Source organism: Chanodichthys erythropterus, chromosome 2 (genome assembly GCF_024489055.1).
Source record: "Chanodichthys erythropterus isolate Z2021 chromosome 2, ASM2448905v1, whole genome shotgun sequence".
Taxonomy (NCBI): Eukaryota; Metazoa; Chordata; class Actinopteri; order Cypriniformes; family Xenocyprididae; genus Chanodichthys; species Chanodichthys erythropterus.
This window is the reverse complement of record NC_090222.1, coordinates 30,777,493-30,800,104: the sequence shown is the minus strand read 5'-3', so window position 1 is coordinate 30,800,104 and position 22,612 is coordinate 30,777,493. Positions and strand designations below refer to the sequence as shown.

General features: G+C 37.2%; 1 protein-coding gene across 3 annotated transcripts in view; it reads left to right on the top strand.

The window, feature by feature from the left end:
- kcnn3 (potassium intermediate/small conductance calcium-activated channel, subfamily N, member 3) overlaps nt 1-22,612 on the top strand; it is a 74,296-nt gene that overhangs the window by 34,892 nt on the left and 16,792 nt on the right. For all 3 annotated transcript variants that reach the window (XM_067395933.1, XM_067395951.1, XM_067395942.1), the window contains 3 exons: nt 3,631-3,927; nt 10,830-10,951; nt 14,816-14,957. In XM_067395933.1, the coding sequence (XP_067252034.1) occupies nt 3,631-3,927; nt 10,830-10,951; nt 14,816-14,957 (561 nt within the window). The remainder of the gene's footprint in view (nt 1-3,630; nt 3,928-10,829; nt 10,952-14,815; nt 14,958-22,612) is intronic.

Below are 22,612 nucleotides of genomic sequence, written 5' to 3'. Positions count from 1 at the left end.
TTCATCGCTGTTTATAAAATGTTTAAATATTTAATATGTATAATTTAATATTTTATAGTGAATTTTGCATAAATATTTATCTTTTAATATTAATATTTGCAGTGAATTTTGTGTAATATTGTGTTAAATAAGTGTTTAATTTAAGTTCATCAGTATTGTCTCAGTCTCCTGCAAAGAAATAAACCAACAATGAATCAGCCACAGTTCAGATGTCAATGGCATCATCAGTCATTAAGACCCATATTGGTCAAAAATTATTCATAAGTCATACAGCCATCCATACAAGCCTCTCACAGATTCACATGCACTCTCATACACACACTCACACATTCTCTTTCATTCTCCTTCCACCCACCCACACGCATGTATTTTTCCCGCACATTCATTCTCTTTCTCAGCTTCTTTCCCTGCCTTCCACCTCCTTTCTATCTCGCTCCCTCTCACTTTCCTCACGCTCTCTCTCTTTTGCGATCGTGTACACACACACACACACATACAAACACACAGTCATTCTCTCCCTCTCTCACCAGGGGACCCTAATTAAGCTTGGCTGGTCTTTGATGTTGTCGCCTAGGCAACAGTCACCATGACGAGGCTGGCTTTTCCAGAAAAAAAAAAAACATGAGCATTTTACAGCCATACGACATGCACGGTGCCCTTCGCACATACAGAGTCAGATATGCCACACATGCACGAGCAATTAGACAAACAAAGCAATTTTGTTGGATGCCAGAAAGACCTGTTGCGCCGCGACACAACCTCGCGATGAATATAGGCGAGCGCGACATATCGCAGAAGAGATATACGACTTCATTCATGAGTTCTCAGGATTCCCGTATAATCGTTTGCAGCCCTCCTGTGGGTGTGTGTGTGTGTGTGTGGATGTGTGTATGTCTCAGTGGGGAAAACCCTGCTTGCCTTCTGCTTATCAATTAAACAAACCTCGCCAATCTAACACTTACAATTAACATTAAACACATCTAACACCGCCAGCCAGCACAATTAGCTTCCCGTTCCGTCGTTAGGCTCTGCTGATATACCGCCTGACATGAAGTTGCATTGGGAGAGAGAACGAGAGAAAGAGAGAGAGTCATATAACTGTCAGTGCACATTATGCCAGCGGAATTCTGTTTGCTTATTGCTCTGTCTGTTTGGCGTTCCTGGCAGGATAAAATGACTATCTGAGCGTGTTCTCATTGTGGGGCTCATCAATCTGTTTCCCTCTCATTTTGCCTCCTGCGCTGCATTTGAGAGCACACTTTACTCACTCAGTTAGTCGAACAGCAGCTCTATTTATTAGTTGTTCTAATGAGCTAATCTGAATTATTAATGTGTAATTGAAGTTTTTGATTAAATAGATGATGAATGGTTGGTCTTGAGTGGTTACGCAACTAGACTTTAGTTTTTTTCCTTCCGTTTGCCGTGAGGATTTCGCACGTACTAAGAGGCGCGACGTGACAAGCAATTTGTCTCTCAACGCTAAAAGCAAAAATGCTGTGCGATGTAACACAATTTTACCCGATCAGAGCATTTATTTATTTATTTAATAGAGCTGTTTGGTCCTAAAATCAGGAAGAGAATTTTACATATTTTGGGCCTCTGGAAATTCTAATGAGTTTTTAGATCAGCGCTTTTTGAGTCATGAATACATTTGTGATTTGAATTGATTGTTTATGAGTACTTTCTTGTTTTGTTGACTATAAATTTTCACGCAGACATGCCTCACATAAAAAACTCATTATAAATTTCTGAGGTAACACATGGCCCTGCGAATTCTCTTTTGGGTTTTAGAGGTAATATGTGGAGCAGGATTTTTGACCAATGAGATTTTACTGTTGACAGAGCTGTGCTGCAGAAATGGAAAAGAAAGGAGAGACAAAATGTTTTGTCCATAGGTTATGTATAGATATTAAAGGGTTAGTTCACCCAAAAATGAAATTTCTGTCATTAAGTACTCACCCTCATGTCGTCCCAAACCCGTAAGCCCTTCGTTTGTCTTCGGAACACAAATTAAGATATTTTTGATGAAATCCGAGGGTATCAGATCCACACATAGGCGGCAACGTCATTGCACCTTTTGACGTCCAGAAAGGTACTAAAGACATTGATTAAAATAGTCAACGTGACTACAGTGGTTCAGCCTTAATGTTATGAAGCGAGGAAAATACTTTTTGTTTTGTGTGCAAAAACAAAACAAAAATAACGACTTTATTCAACAAATTCGTCTGTCCCCTGTCATACTGCTACGCTGTTTTCGTTGCAGAGCATCAGTGTTTAAGGTTGAACCACTGTAGTCACGTTGACGGTTTTAACAATGTCTTTAGTATCTTTCTGGACCTCAAAAGGTGCAATGACGTTGCTGCCTATGTGTGGTTCAGAAATCCTCGGATTTCATCAAAAATATCTTAATTTGTGTTCCGAAGACAAACGAAGGTCTTACGGGTGTGGAACGACATGAGGGTGAATACTTAATGACAGAAATTTCATTTTTGGGTGAACTAACCCTTTAAGTCAAGTTGTAAGTTGTTTAATTATAAATAATTAAATAATAAATGATTTTATTTGATCATAATTTCAGTATTTTTTAGTTACATTTTTTTAGAAATTTCTGGAATTTTGAAAGATTTTTTTTTTTTTTTTAGCAACTTCAAATTATGATTTATGATGAGTACTATTACGACCATCTAGGGTTAAGTTAAGTTGCAATAAATAAATAAAAAGAAAGAAACACGACTCCCCGCCCAGTCATCAGACCAAGAAAAAAGAAAATAAATTCACATAAACAAAAAAAGTTTTATTCAGAGTAACAAAAGAAAGACCAGTGGGTGCATAAACTTTCAGGGTGACCCATGGCCCAATACAACAAGTAAAAAAAGACAAAATAACTTCCCTCCAAAAAGTCCAATTAATTAACCTTACGTATAACAATCATGTAACAGTAACATTGTTGGTCTGGCGGCTGGTGGGAAGACAGGAGAAGTGCGATCGGCCTGAAGTCGCAGCAGCTCCTTGAAGAGCAGAAGAGATGGTTTTAAACCTGCTGTAATCAGTGCTATCCAATCCAATGAAGACAGGCAGAGCCATCAATTAGCTGGTTAATGGATCCTACTCGAGACAAACAGTGAAAACAGCATAGACACACACATACTCAATTCAGGAATAAATCCATAATATAAAAGAACACAAAAAAACATCTGTTTTTACTGTTACATCCGTAACAGTACTTTACTTCAACATGTATTACACATAGTCATACCTCAAATCATACATTTATTAGAAGTTCCTGAGGTAATTTTTGGATTTTAGCAGGATTCTGGATTTTATTTAATTTTATTTTATTTTATCTGTATTTTTTTTGTTCACTCTCGTGTAAAATTATGTGGGGCAAACCTTAAATGTGCATGTTTAATTAATGGTGTGAGATTAAAAGAACAGTTTGTATGGGGGCTGAGTTTTATTTCTTTGTGTTATGATGTCACTGTTACAGCTAGTGACTGCTGTGTTCCCTTGAGCACTTCTTTACTTTTCAATACAAATTTGAAATCCATTATGCAAATTGAAACTTTGCTGGCCCTGGGAAACTGCTCAATTTGCATTGTTTAACATTCCCATTCTGACTTTTCCCTTCAGCTCTTCGTCATTGACAATGGTGCGGACGACTGGCGGATCGCCATGACCATGGAGCGAGTGCTGCTTATCGCTCTGGAGTTGATCGTTTCAGCGGTTCACCCGGTGCCGGGGGACTTCAAGTTTATGTGGCGGGCGCGGCTGGCCTTCTCCTACGCTCCCTCGCAGGCGGAGGCAGATCTAGACATGGTGCTGTCCGTACCCATGTTCCTTAGACTCTACCTCATCGCCCGAGTCATGCTACTACATAGCAAGCTCTTCACCGACGCCTCCTCCCGCAGCATAGGGGCACTCAACAAGGTCAGAGGTCAACACAACGATTCAAGAATGAGAATTTAGGGTGTTAATTATATATGTGTAGCATTTGTTTCTTATTTCTGTGCCTTTTACCTTCTTTTGGCTAGTTAGCATGGTCCCATTAGCCACTGCTGGTTGATAGCATGTGTATTCTAACTATTTTTGCAAGTAACACTTCGCCTGATTACTGTTCAAAGGTCTCTAAAAAGCATGAAATCACATACTTCTGGAGGGTCCTGTGCTAGCCAAGCAACTGCCATTGAGATGAATGGGAATGCTAACCGCTAGTTTTCTTCAGGTATTATAGACCAACTAGTCCAAACCTCATCATCTGACCAGCTTTTCCCTTTCTGTCTGGCTTCAATGGCCCACTTGCGCCCAGATTCAATAAACACATCCTCTCTACAAAATGTGGCTTATGGCAGTAAAGTTCACTTTTATGTGGACAGTCATGAGCATTCAGGCCTGTGGTTTTCTGCGCTGGAGGAAGAGGTTTTGTGTGGATTTATGTGTGTTTAGTCTCTTGAGAAAGATGAACCTTTCAGCTTTACTGACGGTTTAAAGATTGTACATTTATAGGTTGGTTCACACTGACCCACCAAACAGCAACAGGGTTCACACACTGATCCACCAGTGTTGGGGAAGATATTTTAAAACTGTTACAAGCTACTAAAAATGAAAACTAGTTAAAATACAGTCAAGTCTAATAGTCAGCTAAACTGTAGAAAGAGAAACTGAAGAGAAACAAAACTAGGGCTGTTTATAGAATAAATTATGAATTATGACAAGTCTTTAGAATAATGTCAATAATGTTGTGTAAATTTTCGCTTATTTAACGTTTTGTTTGTTTGTTTGTATGCAGTTTTTCTTTGAATGTTTTGGTGGATCCCCAAGCACCATTTTGTATACCTAAGTTTCAAGACTCATAAGCAAAACTATTAAAATGAAGTAACTGACAACATTGAAGATGCATAAAGGGATAGTTCACCCAAAAATGAACATTCTGCCATCATTTACTCACCCTCAAGTTGTTCTAAACTTGTATGAGTTTCTTCGTTCTGTCTAACACAAAAGAAGATATTTTGGGTAACCAAACAGTTGCTGGTCCCTATTGATTTCCATGGTATGAAAAAAAATATATACCATGGAAGTCGAAGGGGACCAGAAACTGTTTGGTCACCCAAATTCTTGATCAAATCTTTTTTTTGTGTTCAATAGAACAAAGAAACTCATACAGGTTTAGAACAACTTGAGGGTGAGTAATTGATGGCAGAATTTTTATTTGTGGGTGAACTTTTCCTTTAAGGTGACAGAATCTTTTAAAATATTATATAATTTTTTGATCATTCTAATTGATCTTGATCTTAATGATCTTTGTCTGATAATCTTTATCAGACAAAATTTCTCAAAAACAATGAGTGGTTTTCTACGGAAGAGGATTAGGGCCAAGCAATAATAAAAAAATAAAACCATCTCGAGATTAAAGTTGTTAAATTTCAAGAAAAAAGTCGAGATAAAATGTTGAGAATAAACTCGTTAAATTACTAGAAAAAAACTTGTTAAACTTCAAGAAAAAAGTCAAGATAAAATGTTGAGAATAAAGTTATTAAATTACGAGAAAAAACTCGTTAAATTTCAAGAAAAAAGTCGAGATAAAATGTTGAGAATATACTCATTAAATTACGAGAAAAAACTCGTTAAATTTCAAGAAAAAAGTCGAAATAAAATGTTGAGAATAAACTTGTTAAATTACGAGAAAAAAACTTGTTAAACTTCAAGAAAAAAGTTAAGATAAAATGTTGAGAATAAAGTCATTAAATTACGAGAAAAAAAGTTGTTAAATTACAAGAACAAATTTGTTAAATTATGAAAAAAATGTCGAGATAAAATGTTGAGAATAAAGTCATTAAATTAATGAATTTATTCCCGTAATTTAACGAATTTGGTCTCGTAATTTAATGACTTTTTTCCATAATTTAACGAATTTTTTCTCGTAATTTAACGAGTTTTTTTCACGTAATTTAACGAGTTTATTCTCAACATTTTATCGCGACCTTTTTCTCTAAATTTATCGAGTTTTTTCTCATTATTTAACAAGTTAATTCTCAACATTTTAATTTGACTTTTTTCTTGAAATTTAACGATTTTTTTCTCGTAATTTAATGAGTTTATTCTCAACATTTTATCTCAACCTTTTTTTCGAAATCTAATGATTTTTTTTCTCGAAATTTAACAACTTTAATCTCAAGATGGTTTTATTTTTTTATTATTGCTTGGCCCTAATCCTCTTCCGTAGTTTTCACTGAATCTTGATTACAAGGTAAATTTACAGGTAAATTTGCCCTAAATAAACGACAATATAAATGAGTTGAAAACAGCAGATTTCATTATAAAAAAAGACACTGCAGTTGCCCTTTGGCACAAGAGAGACTTGAATCTGTGAATAGTTTCTTTTGGAACCAGTTGATTTACATGCACCTTATGACTGAACTGATCCACTAAAATGAGTCAAAACAATGCAGAGGACCTTTTTGGAGACTGGTTTTGATTATCATTTAGTTGGCTCAGCTGTAATGCTTCATGTACAGCACAATGTGACATAAAATTTGACAACATGACTGCTACTTATTGGAAAAAGTGGCTTGTTACCAGAAAACTACATTATTATGTAAACAGCCAAGCTACTGTCATGCTACTAAAAATAGTGTTAGTAGTGTTGCTACTTTTACTTAGTTACTGGATCCAACAAAACCTATTTGCTATTTGGTGTGTATGTTGGCATTTGTTGGGTCAGAGTGAACTAGCGTAGCTTCATTTGAAGGTCGGTGTTGGACAGGAGCTTAATCTAATTGTTTTTGCATTGTTAGAATGCAGCATCACAGCTTGGTGTCAGTTGATGTGACTGATGAATATTCTGCTGTATTGGATTTTATGATCGATGGCTGTTCGTTTTTCAAGCAGGTTTATCTCTGCTCCTCTTTAGATGGCTGATTGATGTCTCTGAATATTGTGTATCTCTTAAAAGAGGCTGAAGAATGACTGCCGTGGCTGTCAAGTGTTTGATAATAGTTCAAAGTTTGAGTTTTGTCCTTTAGTGCCATTGAAATAACCCAAAACAGGTGAAAAGAGTCCTGATGTACTTTAATTTGAATCGCTGATTGGAGAGGGTAATCACTTTGTCCTTTGAGAGAAGCTCATGTTTCAAAGAGATGTAAATGCAAATTCTCTTTCCTCTCATGTGCTGTTTTATCATTAATGATCGTGTGGCCCATCTTAGCTCAGAGATCTCCGCCTTCCCTCTGGAGAGCTGCCCTTTATGTGACTTTTCAGTAACACAAATCAATAGTAATGATGATGATGATGATGAACGTTGTTTTCAATAAAGTATAGATAAAATTATGCACAAACAAACAATGGCAACACGTCTTTTGTTCTTCAGATGCTTCAGAAAAGAGCTGCATTAGATTCAAACTGAGCTGAAAATGAAAATAAAATAAAATGAAAAATACTGAAATTTGGGGTTCTTGTAAATTTCGGTCAGGATAGCCAATTTCATATAAATTTCAGATCAGGTTACAGTCTTTACTTTTGCACAAAGACACTGAACAACCTTTGATCTCAAACAGCTGTTTTAATTTCCAAGTGCAACCAGTGGGATAAATATAAGGTCAAACATGATCTTTTGATGGTCTTAATATGAATACGACCACCATGGAGACTATCGAGATCTCACCACCACAGCAGCTATACTGTCTGTTTTTGAGAGAAAATGCATATAGAAACATTCAATACAATGCAAGAATAAATCTATTTGAAAAAAATCGAAAAAAATCAGTGCTATATATATATATATATATATATATATATATACATACAGTGGGTACGGAAAGTATTCAGACCCCCTTAAATGTTTCACTCTTTGTTATATTGCAGCCATTTGCTAAAATCATTTAAGTTCTTTTTTTTCCCCTCATTAATTTACACACAGCACCTCATATTGACAGAAAAAAACAGAAATGTTGACATTTTTGCAGATTTATTAAAAAAGAAAAACTGAAATATCACATGGTCCTAAGTATTCAGACCCTTTGCTCAGTATTTAGTAGAAGCACCCTTTTGATCTAATACAGCCATGAGTCTTTTTGGGAAAGATGCAACAAGTTTTTCACACCTGGATTTGGGGATCCTCTGCCATTCCTCCTTGCAGATCCTCTCCAGTTCTGTCAGGTTGGATGGTAAACGTTAGGTGGACAGCCATTTTTAGGTCTCTCCAGAGATGCTCAATTGGTTTAAGTCAGGGCTCTGGCTCGGCTATTCAAGAACAGTCACGGAGTTGTTGTGAAGCCACTCCTTCGTTATTTTAGCTGTGTGCTTAGGGTCATTGTCTTGTTGGAAGGTAAACCTTTGGCCCAGTCTGAGGTCCTGAGCACTCTGGAGAAGGTTTTCATCCAGGATATCCCTGTACTTGGCTGCATTCATCTTTCCCTCGATTTCAACCAGTCGTCCTGTCCCTGCAGCTCAAAAAAAAAAAAAAAACACAGCATGATGCTGCCACCACCATGCTTCACTGTTGGGACTGTATTGGACAGGTGATGAGCAGTGCCTGGTTTTCTCCACACATACCGCTTAGAATTAAGGCCAAAAAATTCTATCTTGGTCTCATCAGACCAGAGAATCTTATTTCTCACCATCTTGGCAAACTCCATGTGGGCTTTCATGTGTCTTGCACTGAGGAGAGGCTTCCGTCAGGACACTCTGACATGGTGGAGGGCTGCAGTGATGGTTGACTTTCTACAACTTTCTCCCATCTCCCGACTGCATCTCGGGAGCTAAGCCACAGTGATATTTGGGTTCTTCTTTACCTCTCTCACCAAAGCTCTTCTCCCCTGATAGCTCAGTTTGGCCGGACGGCCAGCTCTAGGAAAGGCTCTGGTCGTCCCAAACGTCTTCCATTTAAGGATTATGGAGGCCACTGTGCTCTTAGGAACATTAAGTGCAGCAGAAATTTTTTTGTAACCTTGGCCAGATCTGTGCCTTGCCACAATTCTGTCTCTGAGCTCTTCAGGCAGTTCCTTTGACCTCATGATTCTCATTTGCTCTGACATGCACTGTGAGCTGTAAGGTCTTATATAGACAGGTGTGTGGCTTTCCTAATTAAGTCCAATCAGTATAATCAAACACAGCTGGACTCAAATGAAGGTGTAGAACCATCTCAAGGATGATCAGAAGAAATGGACAGCACCTGAGTTAAATATATGAGTGTCACAGCAAAGGGTCTGAATACTTAGGACCATGTGATATTTCAGTTTTTCTTTTTTAATAAATCTGCAAAAATGTCAACAATTTTCTGTGTTTTTCTGTCAATATGGGGTGCTGTGTGTACATTAATGAGGAAAAAAATGAACTTGAAAATGATTTTAGCAAATGGCTGCAATATAACAAAGAGTGAAACATTTAAGGGGGTCTGAATACTTTCCGTACCCACTTTATATATATAAAAAATATATATATATATTTTATTTGTTTTACTTCGTCATGTGAACACTAAGCGACTGGGAATCCCTGCTATAAACAATAGGTATACTTTTTAACATTCATGGTATAATGCTTAAAGGGTTAGTTCACCCAAAAATGAAATTTCTGTCATTAATTACTCACCCTCATGTTGTTCCACACCCATAAGACCTTCGTTCATCTTCGGAACACAAATAAAGATCTTTTTGATGAAATCTGAGAGCTTTCTTTCCCTCCTTAGACAGCCTAGGCAACTGAAAATTTGACGCTTCAAAGAGTTATTTTTGATGAAATCCAAAGGTATCTGATCCATACATAGGCAGCAACAATATTGCACCCTTTGACATCCAGAAAGGTAGTTAAAAACATGGTTAAAATAGTTAGCATGACTACAGTGCACGTCAGTTTGCTGAAGAGATACTTAGCTGCTCATCTACAGCGATGCGTGATGCAGTAGCGCTGTCATATCTGAATCTCATACGCTTCAGTTTTAGTATTTTTGGGAGAAGTAAAATTTACATATGTGGTTTCAACAAGAAGATGCATTTAGACTGATGCATAGACAGTTTTGACTGGAATGCGTCCCAGACCACCTCCTGAAGTGGTTTGAGCGATCGGATTTAAATCCGTCTCAAAATATGTTTCGGAGGGCATTTAGACCTGGTCTTTTCACGATCTAATAGCTATCTGATCAGAGAAAATGCATGAAGTGACCAGGTGCAAACAGACCCTTTGACGTTCTTTGACGGATTTCGGTAAGTTGTACTGTATATTTTAACATACCTTCAGATGTAACTGGTATTAAAGCAGAGGAGAGGATGTTCACATGCGCTACAGTGATCTGTCACGCCACATTAAACAGCGCCAAAATGTATTTATGTTTTGAATCTCATAATAAGATGGATGTCATTTGAAATCTGAGACTTTTCTTCACATCAAAAGTAACAAAGTACAAAGATTATTGCGATTTATTGGATGGGAGGTGCGCTACATGTTCTGTTCATTCATCAACTGAAAACAGACTAGACTAATCGATTCTTGGGATTTAAGAATCGATATCGGTTCGTAAAAATGAGAATCGATTAAAATCGAGAAATCGATTTTTTTACCCAGCCCTAATTTATAGAGCTTTATTTTATTAATTTAAATATCGATATTTGGCACAGAGAAGGATGACGATATATTGCCATATCGATATTTTGTCCCATCCCTAGTACTTAATGACAGAAATTTCATTTTTGGGTGAACGAACCCTTTAACTGATCATTAGAAGCTGCTCATATCCATCAGTAAATGCATCTTGCAACTTGTTGCTTGTGTAACTTCATCTACTGTGACGGTGAAATCCAGACTGAAAGTAATCACACCACTGCTTGTTTTTCTCTTATCAGGTGCACTTTAACACACGGTTTGTGATGAAGACCCTGATGACCATATGCCCAGGCACGGTGCTGCTAGTCTTCAGCATCTCCCTGTGGATCATCGCTGCCTGGACCGTAAGAGTGTGTGAGAGGTGAGAGAGAGAACGGGCATGAGGAAGAATGAACAAATGAATCATTGTGTTTCGAACTGCGCCATTCTGTCTAGACGCTGTCAAGTTTCTTATGCTTAATGAGGACTCACCTGAATCCCCACCAATAAGTGCCACTGCCTGGATGACAACACACCACATGAGGTGTGCAAACACTCACTCTACACATCCGCTGTTCTGTGAGGAGGAAAAGAGACCAGAGAGAGAGACAGAAAAGGAGCACTTTCATTCACACCCTTGTTTCCAAAACCCCAGACCTGTCTATCTAAACAGCGTTCCCCTTTTTCCAGACACATATGCACTCTGGGTAGCAGCCAATCACGATGTGCATCAACAGATTTCCCATGTTGCATCTTAAAAGGGTTGCGGGATAAACTAGGCCCTCAGGCCAGTGAGTGGGTGTTTCCAAATCTACCAGGCGTGTTGTCATGGTTACAAATTCTGGATGTGAGTTAGTCTCGGGGTATACGCTTTAAAATATTGAGGGTTCCCCGGATTGGGGAACTGAGGCTTGATGATTGTTTTGATGGCAGCAGGCACGAGCAGTGTGATATGAATGATGGTTTGCGCATTTGAATTGCCACATGTGATCAGGGCAGCGTCGTTGTGAGAGGAGCCTACAGGGATCTGCTCTATTTTTATGCACTGCACTCAAAGTCATCATGTTAAAGGCCCTTTCCAGAGGAGGAGTCTCCCTGCAGGCTGTTTGCTGCTCTTACTCAGTCCAGCACGCACACAGTGGGATTTAGACCTCCCCCTGACTGGATGAACTTGTTTTGTAAACTACATTCTTGGGAAGTTGCTATGATGCCTTAAGAGGACTTCCCAGAAGCTGACTGATGCTACTGTACAAATAACAAAGAAGGCTTTGATTTTCTTCTGTTGTAGTCAACATGAAATTGGCCCTATTTATGTTCTGAATACACATTCTTGATCTTATTATGGCCATTTCATTACTTCAAGTTAATTAAAAAAAAAATCACATTATTTATAAATTTATTTTTTAGTTTTTGGGTTTTCTGGGGATCAAACCTACGACCTTGATGTTGCTAGTGTCATATTGAGCTTCAGGGAGTCTTTAATGTATGCCTGCTCTCTCGGTCTCAAAATGCTCTGTAGAGAATTTGTGAAAGCATTTCTTTCCAAATGGAAAAATATTTGTCTTAGTAAGTTTTTATCAAAATAGTCTGAAATGTCATACCTTTTTTTTTAAAGGTGCTGCACGTAATTTTTTGACTGTACTAAAGCATAAAATACCATAATATGTTTGCAGAGATTTAGGAAACATGCTAAGTTCAAATACTTATTTCTCTGAAAAACAACGATACAGCCAGTTATTCTACTTTGAAATGTGTGTTCCGTGTCGGAATGTCTTTTTATTTTGGGTCCGTGTGATCCCGCCCACTGCCAATTTACCTAATAGTATTTTGACACCCTGGGTTGGCAGTTGGCGGAAAACACAGCGTATTGTTTGCAGCCATGGAAGCCAGCAAATGAACTGGGTCAGAGATCGCAGATTTTACCTGACCTAATAAGCCTTGGCAAAAAAAAAAAAAATAATGTGTACATTAGCTGATCAACTTACAATATAATGCTCGCTACTTTTCATTGCCAACTGGGCTTTTTCATGTTGTGTTATTAATCTGGCAGCCCACATGAGAGGCAAGGCAAGACAATTTATTTGTAAAGCACCATTAAAAACAACAGTTAGTTGGCCAATGTGCTGTACACCATTTAAACACATACAAATGGCAAAAAAACTACAAAAAACAACCATACATTACACACCAACATTAAACAGCACAGAGACATCTGACCAAGCAACATTAAATGACAAAATATCACTAAATAAAAACCTACAAAAAAGCCAGGGAAAAAAGATGAGTTTTCAAAAGGGATTTGAAAGAGCCCAGTGTGGAAGCTGTTCTAATATTTAGCGGCAATCTGTTCCAGATTCTCGGAGCCATCACTGAAAAAGCACGATCACCCCATAATTTACGTTTCGCCTAGTCAAAAGTTTCTGGTCAGCGGACCTCAGTGATCTGGATGGTGAGTAAGGTTGTAATAAATCTGAAAGATATGGTGGTGCCAGGCCATTTAAAGATTTAAAAACAAACAACAAAATCTTAAAATCAATCCTATAATGGACTGGCAGCCAATGTAGAGAAGAAAGAATAGGGGTAATATGGTCGCGTTTCCGAGAGCCTGTCAGCAGTCTTGCAGCAGCATTCTGGACAATTTGCAATCTAGACAAAGTGGACTGATTAATCCCCATATACGGGTAATTACAATAGTCCAGACGTAAAGACACAAATGCATGCATCACTCTCTCGAAATCATAAAATGGCAAAAGTGGCTTGACCTTTGTCAGTGTTCTTAATTGAAAAAAAGTCTGAGGAGGAGGTGTGGGGGAAACAGCTCTCCAATATTTCGAATTTGGACTGCAGTACCCATTTCAACAGCTAGCTGTCAATATTACATACAGCACCTTTAAAGGGTTAGTTCACCCAAAAATGAAAATTCTGTCATTAATTACTAACTTTCATGTCGTTCCACATCATAAGACCTTCCTTCATCTTCGGAACACAAATTAAGATACTTTATTCAACAATATCTAGTGATGGGCGATTTCAAAACACTGCTTCATGAAGCTTCGAAGCTTTACGAATCTTTTGTTGAGAATCAGTGGCTCGGAGCGTGTATCAAGCTGCCAAAATCATGTGATTTCAGTAAACGAGGCTTACTGATGGGCCCATTTCAAAACACTGCTTCATGAAGCTTCGAAGATTTACGAATCTTTTGTTGAGAATCAGTGGTTCGGAGCATGTATCAAACTACCAAAATCATGTGATTTCAGAAAACGAGGCTTACTGATGGGCCCATTTCAAAACACTGCTTCATGAAGCTTCTGAGCTTTATGAATCTTTTGTTTCGAATCAGTGGTTTGGAGCATATATCAAACTGCCAAAATCATGTGATTTCAGTAAACGAGTCTTACTGATGGGCCGATTTCAAAACACTGCTTCATGAAGCTTCTGAGCTTTATGAATCTTTTGTTTCGAATCAGTGGTTTGGAGCATGTATCAAACTGCCAAAATCATGTGATTTCAGTAAACGAGGCTTACTGATGGGCCGATTTTAAAATACTGCTTCATGAAGCTCCTGAGCTTTATGAATCTTTTGTTTTGAATTAGTGATTCAGATCTCCTATCAAACGGCTAAACTGCTGAAATCCACTGATTCGATTCGTAAAGCTCCGAAGCAGTGTTTTGAAATCGGCCCATCACTATATATTGTTGAAAAGTCATTATTTTGAGTTTTTTTGGCGCACAAAAAGCATTCTTGTCGTTTTATAATATTAAGATAGATCCACTGAACTCACAAGAACTGTTTCAAATATATTTTGGTACCTTTATGGACCTTGAGAGTTTCAATGGCTTTGCTCTCTATAGAAGCCTCACTGAGCCATCAGATTTTATCAAAAATATCTTAATTTGTGTTCTGAAGATGAACGAAGGTCTTACGGGGGTAGAACAACATGAGGGTGAGTATTTAAATGACATTATTTTCATTTTTGGGTGAACTAACCCTTTAAGAACCTTCTCAAAGTTTCTCAACAAGCCTCTGGGCAAACACTTTCTTGAGTTTCCTTCAAAGTGCTTTGCAGATCCGATTAAGGGATGGAAACGTATGAAAGAATTTGATGTGAAAACGATGTGGTATTTGTGCCTATTTCACATCCAGTTATTGCTTCTCCATACCTTCCACAGCCAGAACCTGTTCAAAGTTTCCTTCAAAAATCAAATCTTTCCAGACTTAACCTCGGCTTCTTTATTTCTCTCTCAGGTACCATGATGCTCAGGATGTGACCAGTAATTTTTTGGGTGCCATGTGGCTCATCTCCATCACCTTCCTCTCCATTGGATATGGAGACATGGTGCCTCACACCTACTGTGGCAAGGGAGTGTGTTTGCTCACAGGAATTATGGTACAAACACACACACACATTGTTTCACACCCACAGTGACAGGGGACAGTCTAAAGATATGTTTTCCTACTCGTTATCTTATCTAAAGATATGTTTTCCTACTTGTTATCTTATTTCTAGAAACCCAAACATGCACATCAACCACATTCTCACCAACCATGTCTGTTAGCAAACTCCAGAACACACCAGCTCGCAAACATCCAGTGTTTTTAGGACAAATCCACTTGTGTATTCTGGGACGGCACATTTGTTCAGCTTTGAGGCTGTTAAGGGCTGCCATTGTTCTGCCTGATTATCTTATGATGGTGATAGCTTAGCGTAAACCCCAGGTATTTCTTGTTATAATCTCGCTCTCATCAAGCCTTTATGTCTCTGCTTGAGGAATACTTGACAGGTGGTGTAGAGCAATGGTTTAGCAGTGTGTTTATTTTGATATTGTGAGATTGCAAAGAAATATGAATAATTAATCATAACTAGTAATAATTAATTTTAAATATTTGGATCAGTTAATAGAATTAACTTAAAGTAGTAAAATTAATATTACAATCAATTAACCTGTTTGTCCAGTGAACACTTAGTGTTAATTGTTTAAAATAACACTAAGTGGAAATAACATCCTTACTGTACAGTACTACTCAGAGCATGCCAAAATCTGCATGATTAGGGACTCCCGTATATGAGCATGAAACACGGACAACTTTACGTGTGACATGAACAAGACTTTATCAACTAGACTAAACACTTAAACTACATTCACGCTCATACATGCATACACATACAGTTTACCAAGGGAAAGAGAGAGAGCTGGAGCAGAATACAGGAAAGCTGTAAGTTATAGCATTGTTTGAAATTCAGCAGATCAATAGCCTTGAGCAAACCATCAGTTTAGTTCTTACATGCCCTTCTCTAATGTATCAAATAATGAGACTAAGTTTGATACTTGCATGTCTCGCCCATTTGAATTAAACTGTCCTGATGCAATTTGTGGAGGCTCCCGTTGATCTTTGCTGATGTTGTCTTGATGAGATACAACCAGTTGGATTCAGAGGGTCTTTTTGGTGAATGGAAAGACAATGCCTGAGCCTGGCACAAGCTTGGGGGTCTTCAGACATACTTCTAGCTCAGCATCATCTTCACATGAGCATCTTTCAGTAAAAGGAGCCCTCTGATTTTGTGATCAGTAATTTTAAAGTGAAGATGTCATACCCTCTTGAGGTGTCTGAGCCAATAAGGAGTTGTTCCTTCGGAGGGAACTTTTTTATAAATCTTTGTCCTCTAGCAAGATATTAGAATAAGACATTGGATTGGATGTATGAGAGAAGAACCTTCTAGATTCTTATAATACTATTGTTTCACAGAGTTAGCAACATGTAACATAAATTACCAAATAGGACCAAACGAAAGTTGGAGTCCATCGATACCAAACATGCTACCCATGTGATTTTAGTTAACCATAGTATGCATCTCTGAAACAATAATAGCAAAAGAGTTCAAAAGAGAGATAGGCCAAACTCTATAAAAGGAAAAAATCATGAGAGGGGAAAATTGGATACATGTTTATACATTTCTCATGTGGTTATATATAGAATATATAGGATTAAAAGGGTTTACTTGTCCTTCTCAACAAGAATTAAGTCTCTGCAAATTTTTTCATATTGTAAAAAAGTTCTTATTAGTTTTCCTGTGTTCTGTAACAGGACACCTGGTTCTGGGCCTGTGTGTTAGGTTCATTTGGGATGTTAGTTGCAGTTTTGGGGGATTGGAACTTTGTCGGGAGAATTTTCTGGATTATTCATTAAATATAATGAATAATTGTGTGTCTGACTGGTCCAGATGCTACACAGATGTAAATATCTGTTAGTAAAGGTCACTTTCTCTCATTTCTCTCCTCTCTCCATTGTTCTGTTTGGAGCATTTGTTCTTCCTGTTCACATGCTGTCAGTTTCTGTGTCTCTAAATATCCTACCAGAGGAACTACAGAGAAGACGCGTGGTTAACTTGATGTGACGGTTCTTTTTCTGTTTATTTTAGTTTTGGGAGTTTTTTGATCTTGATCTCTCTCTCGATTGTACACACACAAACACATACAATAGCATAGCAGATGTGTCAATGACAAATTAGTGTGTCCATGATAAAGAAAAGGAAACATCTTTTAAAGTGCCCCTATTTTGCTTTTTCAAATATTACCTTTCATGCAGTGTGTAATATAGCTGTCTGTGAATTTAAACATCTGCAAAGTTGTAAAGTCGAAAGTGCACTATAAATAAAGTTATTGTCTCCCAAAAGAAAGAATCGACTCTGAACTGCCTAAACGAGTCGTCAGGAATTCCAGTCTCACTTCTCACTTCTCACATTTGCATAATGCTCGCATATGGTCTTTGTTGGCTGCCCGCGAGCAACGTCTACTTTGACCCGCCCTCGAACACTGAAGCTACCAGCTGCTGGTTCATGTTGTGTACATGTCAAGACTACCTAAAACGGTGTCAGTTAATGCAGATTGTCTGTTGTTATTATTACTTTGAGTAATGATAAAGGATGGAGCAAGATTTGTTTTACAAACTTTAATGTTACTTCAGTCATTCATGTTAGTGCTCGGTTAGTGCATGTTATTGATACAGTTAATGATACAGTCCCCACATTTGAAAAAAAAAATATATATACTCATCGGTTTGTTGATGGACATACACTTGTTAATGCTGATAGAGGCATCTCATAATGTATTGAGTCGCGTATCACTGAGAAACGTCCTGCTCAAGTCGTCCTTGCGATGGAGGTTCGGGTTGAATAACCAGTCCTTCCAATGTTTCATCATCGGATTCGATTAAAATGGTAAAATCGACGGCATCGTTACTGTCTTTACAGTGTTTACAATCACTGAGCTTTAGGAAGACTCTGGAGGCCCGTAGCTGAAGTTCAGTTATGGTGATAGGCGTTTCGTTTCTGAAACATGCTGTAAGCGGTACACCAATGTGGTGATGTGCGATGTATATTATGAGAAAATGAAAGTGTTTTTTGACCTTTGATGCATGTAAACCTGTTTTAGGAGACCTCCGAAACAAAATTAGGAACCTTTAAAATAGCATAATAGGGGTGCTTTAAAACTCTAGTTTAATTGTATCCAAAAAACATAAAACCACAGCTGCCCAAATCACTGCAGAAGTAAATGCGTACCTCGAGTCTCCTGTTTCCACCAAAACTGTTCGTTGGGAGCTCCACAGAGTCAATATTCATGGTCAGGCTGCTATAGCCAAACCTTTGGTCACTCGTGCCAAATGTTGGTTTCATTGGTGCCAACAGTGCAATTCTTGGGCTGTGGACAATGTGAAACATGTATTGTTCTCTAATGAGCCCACCTTCTCCTTCACTGTTACGGTATATAGAATCCCCAAAGATGCTGTTGCGGCCAGGCTGTTGCATGCCCAGAGTGAAGCATGGGGGTGGATCAGTGATGGTTTGGAATATCATGCAATATCATGGCATTCCCAACTGTGCTTGATGGCCGTGTCACTGCCAAGGACTACCAAACCTAATGGTTCAAATATTGTACCCTAAAGGGGGTGCTGTGTACCAGCATGATAATGCACAAATACATACAGCAAGACTTGTGACAGAATGGTTTGATGAACATGAAATTGAACTTGAACATCTCCCATGGCCTGCACAGTCACCAGATCTAAATATTTTTGAGTCACATTGTTGTATTTTTGAGGGGCTCAAAATCCCTCTGGCCACTGCGAAGTACTTGTATCTGTCATTCCCAAGACAAATTGATGCTGTATTGGCCACAAAAGGAGGCCCTACACCATAATAATAAATTATTGTGGTCTAAAACCAGCTGTTTGTTTCATTGTCCAACCCCTGTATGTATATGTGTGTGTGTGTGTGTGTGTGTATATATATATATATATATATATATATATATATTTTAATATATGTGTATATATATATATATATATATAAAAATATATATTTATATATATATATATATATATATATATATATATATATATATATATATACACACATATATATGTGTGTGCGTATATACAGTGCTCAGCGTAAATGAGTATCATCTTGACATTTTTGGCTCTATGCTCCCCAAAATGAATTTTAATTAAAAACCTGCTTATCACAGAACAGGTGTATTCAAGTCATTGTATGTTTGAACTGCATTTTTTAATATGTTTTGAATATTTATGAGATCCGACCAAAAAATAAAGAATACTAATAATAACAATGTCACTGACCCAGATAACACTGATATTTTGTCACATTCTTAAGTATGTAAAGGGCAGATAATGTTTCAAACCGATTGTGTTCTTTCCATTTTTGAGCTGCTGAAGAGATAAAATGCTACAGAATAGAAATTCTAGAAGGAGAGAGAGAGAGAGGAAGAGTGTTGGATGTGATTTCTTTTACTATACTGAGAGTGATTGTAATGACTTTCTATAGGCAGAATTATGGGACTTGTTGCTATGACAACATCGAAGGCCAACTCTGTTAGACTGTACCACTGCCCTGCGGGAACGGGAGTGTTTGGGCAGGGCTTTAGTTTGCCAGTCGCTTGGTGCAGCTCGAGGATTTGGGGATGCAACAAGCACCTGTCTATCCTGTTTGCAAATGTAGATGTGGAATGGACAATATTATCTATGGTCATAGTGTCTTGAAAAACTTGCTTTCTCATTTAAACACTAGCTTGAGGATAAAGGATTGTTATAGTTGTGTCTCACATCATAACAGTGAAGATTCTGCATTTTAAACTAAAGCTCTAACATAATGGCCTAGTTTCACAGACAGGGCTTAGATTAAGCCAGGATTAGGCCTTAGTTTAATTAGGTTGTTTAAATAGTTTTTATAAACATTTAAGATATGTCTGCAAGTTGCTTTCATTTAAAACAGCTCAAACATGCATTTTAGTCTGGGACTAGGTTTAAGCCTTGTCTGTGAAACCAGGGGGATATATTTTGGTCTGAGGCCAGGTGGTTTTTGTTATTTTCTCATGATATCAATAACCGTCAGATCTGGAAAGAGGCAAACTATAAACTGCAATGGAGGACGTTTGCAGATAAATGGATCATTGTGACACTCTTTTGTCACTTTAAGAGATTAATGTTTTGTTTTGTTGTTGTTTTTTTTTTCTGGGAATAGTTTTATACAAGTTGCCATATGGAAACACACATGCACATTTTGTCAATGTCCTAGAGGGGTTTTCCATGCATGGTCATCATATTTTATTAAGTGGTGAATATGGGCAACAAAAGTGCTTCTAGAAAATGGGCTTTTTTGTTTTATTTTTATGCCTTGTGAAATGGCTCTAGAGTATTTTTGGGCTGTACGTTTCTCTACTGTAAGTCCTACAAGTGGGTTTAAAAACATTCCATTAGCGTCTCACACACACACACACACACACACACACATACTATACGCCACATACACAGTCATAGGAAGCACACACACTTTCATTAGTCACTTTTTAATTCCAATTCATTTCTTATTAGTAGTTCTCTGACCTCATTAACACTTCCCCTCCTCTTCTTGTCACTTTACACTCCATCTTTTTTTTCCAGACCTCTTCTCTTTCTGCATTCAAGCTATTGTGTTTCTCTCCCCTTGATCTGAAATTGTATTCCTCTGTCCCTGTCTTCCTCACTCTACCTCTTCACCTCTAAATGGGCTTCTTCATTTTCCCTCAACCTGCATCAGTCTCTTTTGCTCTGTGTACCTCTACCACTTCGGTGTAGTCACTGGTGATATCTTCAGTTTACACGTCTGTGATGTGTAAATGGGAGTAAACCTTTGTGTGTGTGTGTTTTTGTTTGTTTTTTTGTATCATACTAGTCTCTCCAGTGATGTCTACACTGTTAATGATTCCTAGTCTAATTCAGTACATGGATGAATCTCAAGAATCTCAGGTCAGGGTCACATTTCTTCCCAGTGTCAAAACATTTTTTAAATGTAAATTATTTAAAATTATATTTGGTTACTCTGATTAAATTCACATTACTTTTATACAGTAATGAAAATCATACTCATTATCATACTGATTTTTTATCTATATAAATTAGAAAAAGAAAAAAAATGCAGTACAACAATGTGAATACTTGATTTTTATTTTATTTGCATATCATGAATGAGAGAACCACAGTATGGTTCATTCAAATGTTTGGGGTCAGTAAGATTTGTTATTTTAATATATGATTCAATTATTAATACATTACTTAATATATAATTTTATTTATGTTATTTTAAATTGTGATAATATTTCATTATATTGGTGTTTTTTAAAAAAAAATATATATATATTTTATCAAATCAATGCAGCCTGGGCATAGGGCATAAGGATAACTTCTTTCAAAAACATTTCAAAACCTTACCCTCGACTCCAAACTTTTGAACAGTAATTTAAAAGGAGATATTATTAAAATATAATATTCATTTCATCAGCTATTTTTTAATTTAGTCTTAGTCTCAGTCCTGCGTCAAATGTACTTTTTTGGTTTTTATCATATTTAGTATATTTTATCATATATTTTTTTCGTATTCAAAAGCTACTTAAATGTCCTAATTGAACTAAGGTATAATCCTGGCTTAATCTAAGCCTTGTCTTTGAAACCGGGCCTAAATGTGTGGCCATTTAAGTCTAGTTTTAGTCAATGAAAACTATTGTAATGATTATAATAATGACTATAATAATAATGCTTATTTTGCTCAAAATTATAATAGCAACAATTGTTATCATTTGAGAGGTTTGTTTTTACATTTCATCTGAAATATTGCACTTTCACAAGCACAAATCAAGATAATGTCAACTCATACACATGGTTTATTTTACCTCATCACCTCATAAAGTTTCCTGATTTATTATCAGCTATTTATCATATGAATTAACAGACACTCTACATTATGAAAACTGGTAAAACAAGAAACTTCTCTCAAAAATGAAAGCAGTGAAATTCCTATAATTCCAAATTACATTTAAGTTTTTCTATTAAAACAACAACAAAAAAGACTTTGTATCTTCACAGTGCATTTATTCAGCAACCACAATCGCAAACAATATAGTCCAGATCCATGTTTGGATTTATTATAGTTCATCACTGTGGCCCTGTTTACACTTGGTATTAAAGGGTTAGTTCACCCAAAACTGAAAATTCTGGCAATAATTACTCACCCTCATGTCGTTCCACACCCATAAGACTTTCGTTCATTTTTGGACCACAAATAAAGATCTTTTTGATGAAATCTGAGAACTTTCTGTCCCTCCATAGACAGCCTAGGCAACTGAAAATTTGACACTTCAAAAATTTAATAAAAGGGTTTTGGAAGGGGTTTAGAATGACCCAGGGTTAACTATTTCAAGTGTAAATAGCCCTAAAGAGATCGTAAATCTAATCCATATGAATTGAGTGGTAACTTAAACAGAAGCTCAACCGAAACTGCTTGACACGTGAGAACAAACCTCTTCCGGAAGCTCAAACATGCTGCATAACACACAAGAATGAACCTCATTGGTTCTTGCACGTCAAGCAATCATGCTTGACCTTCCATTTACCACAACTGATGTGTGAGTTGATAAATGTTTATATGTGAATTAAAGCCTAAATTCACTCTGTTCAGCATATAAAGTAATCATATTTCTTCAGAAAATTTGGACT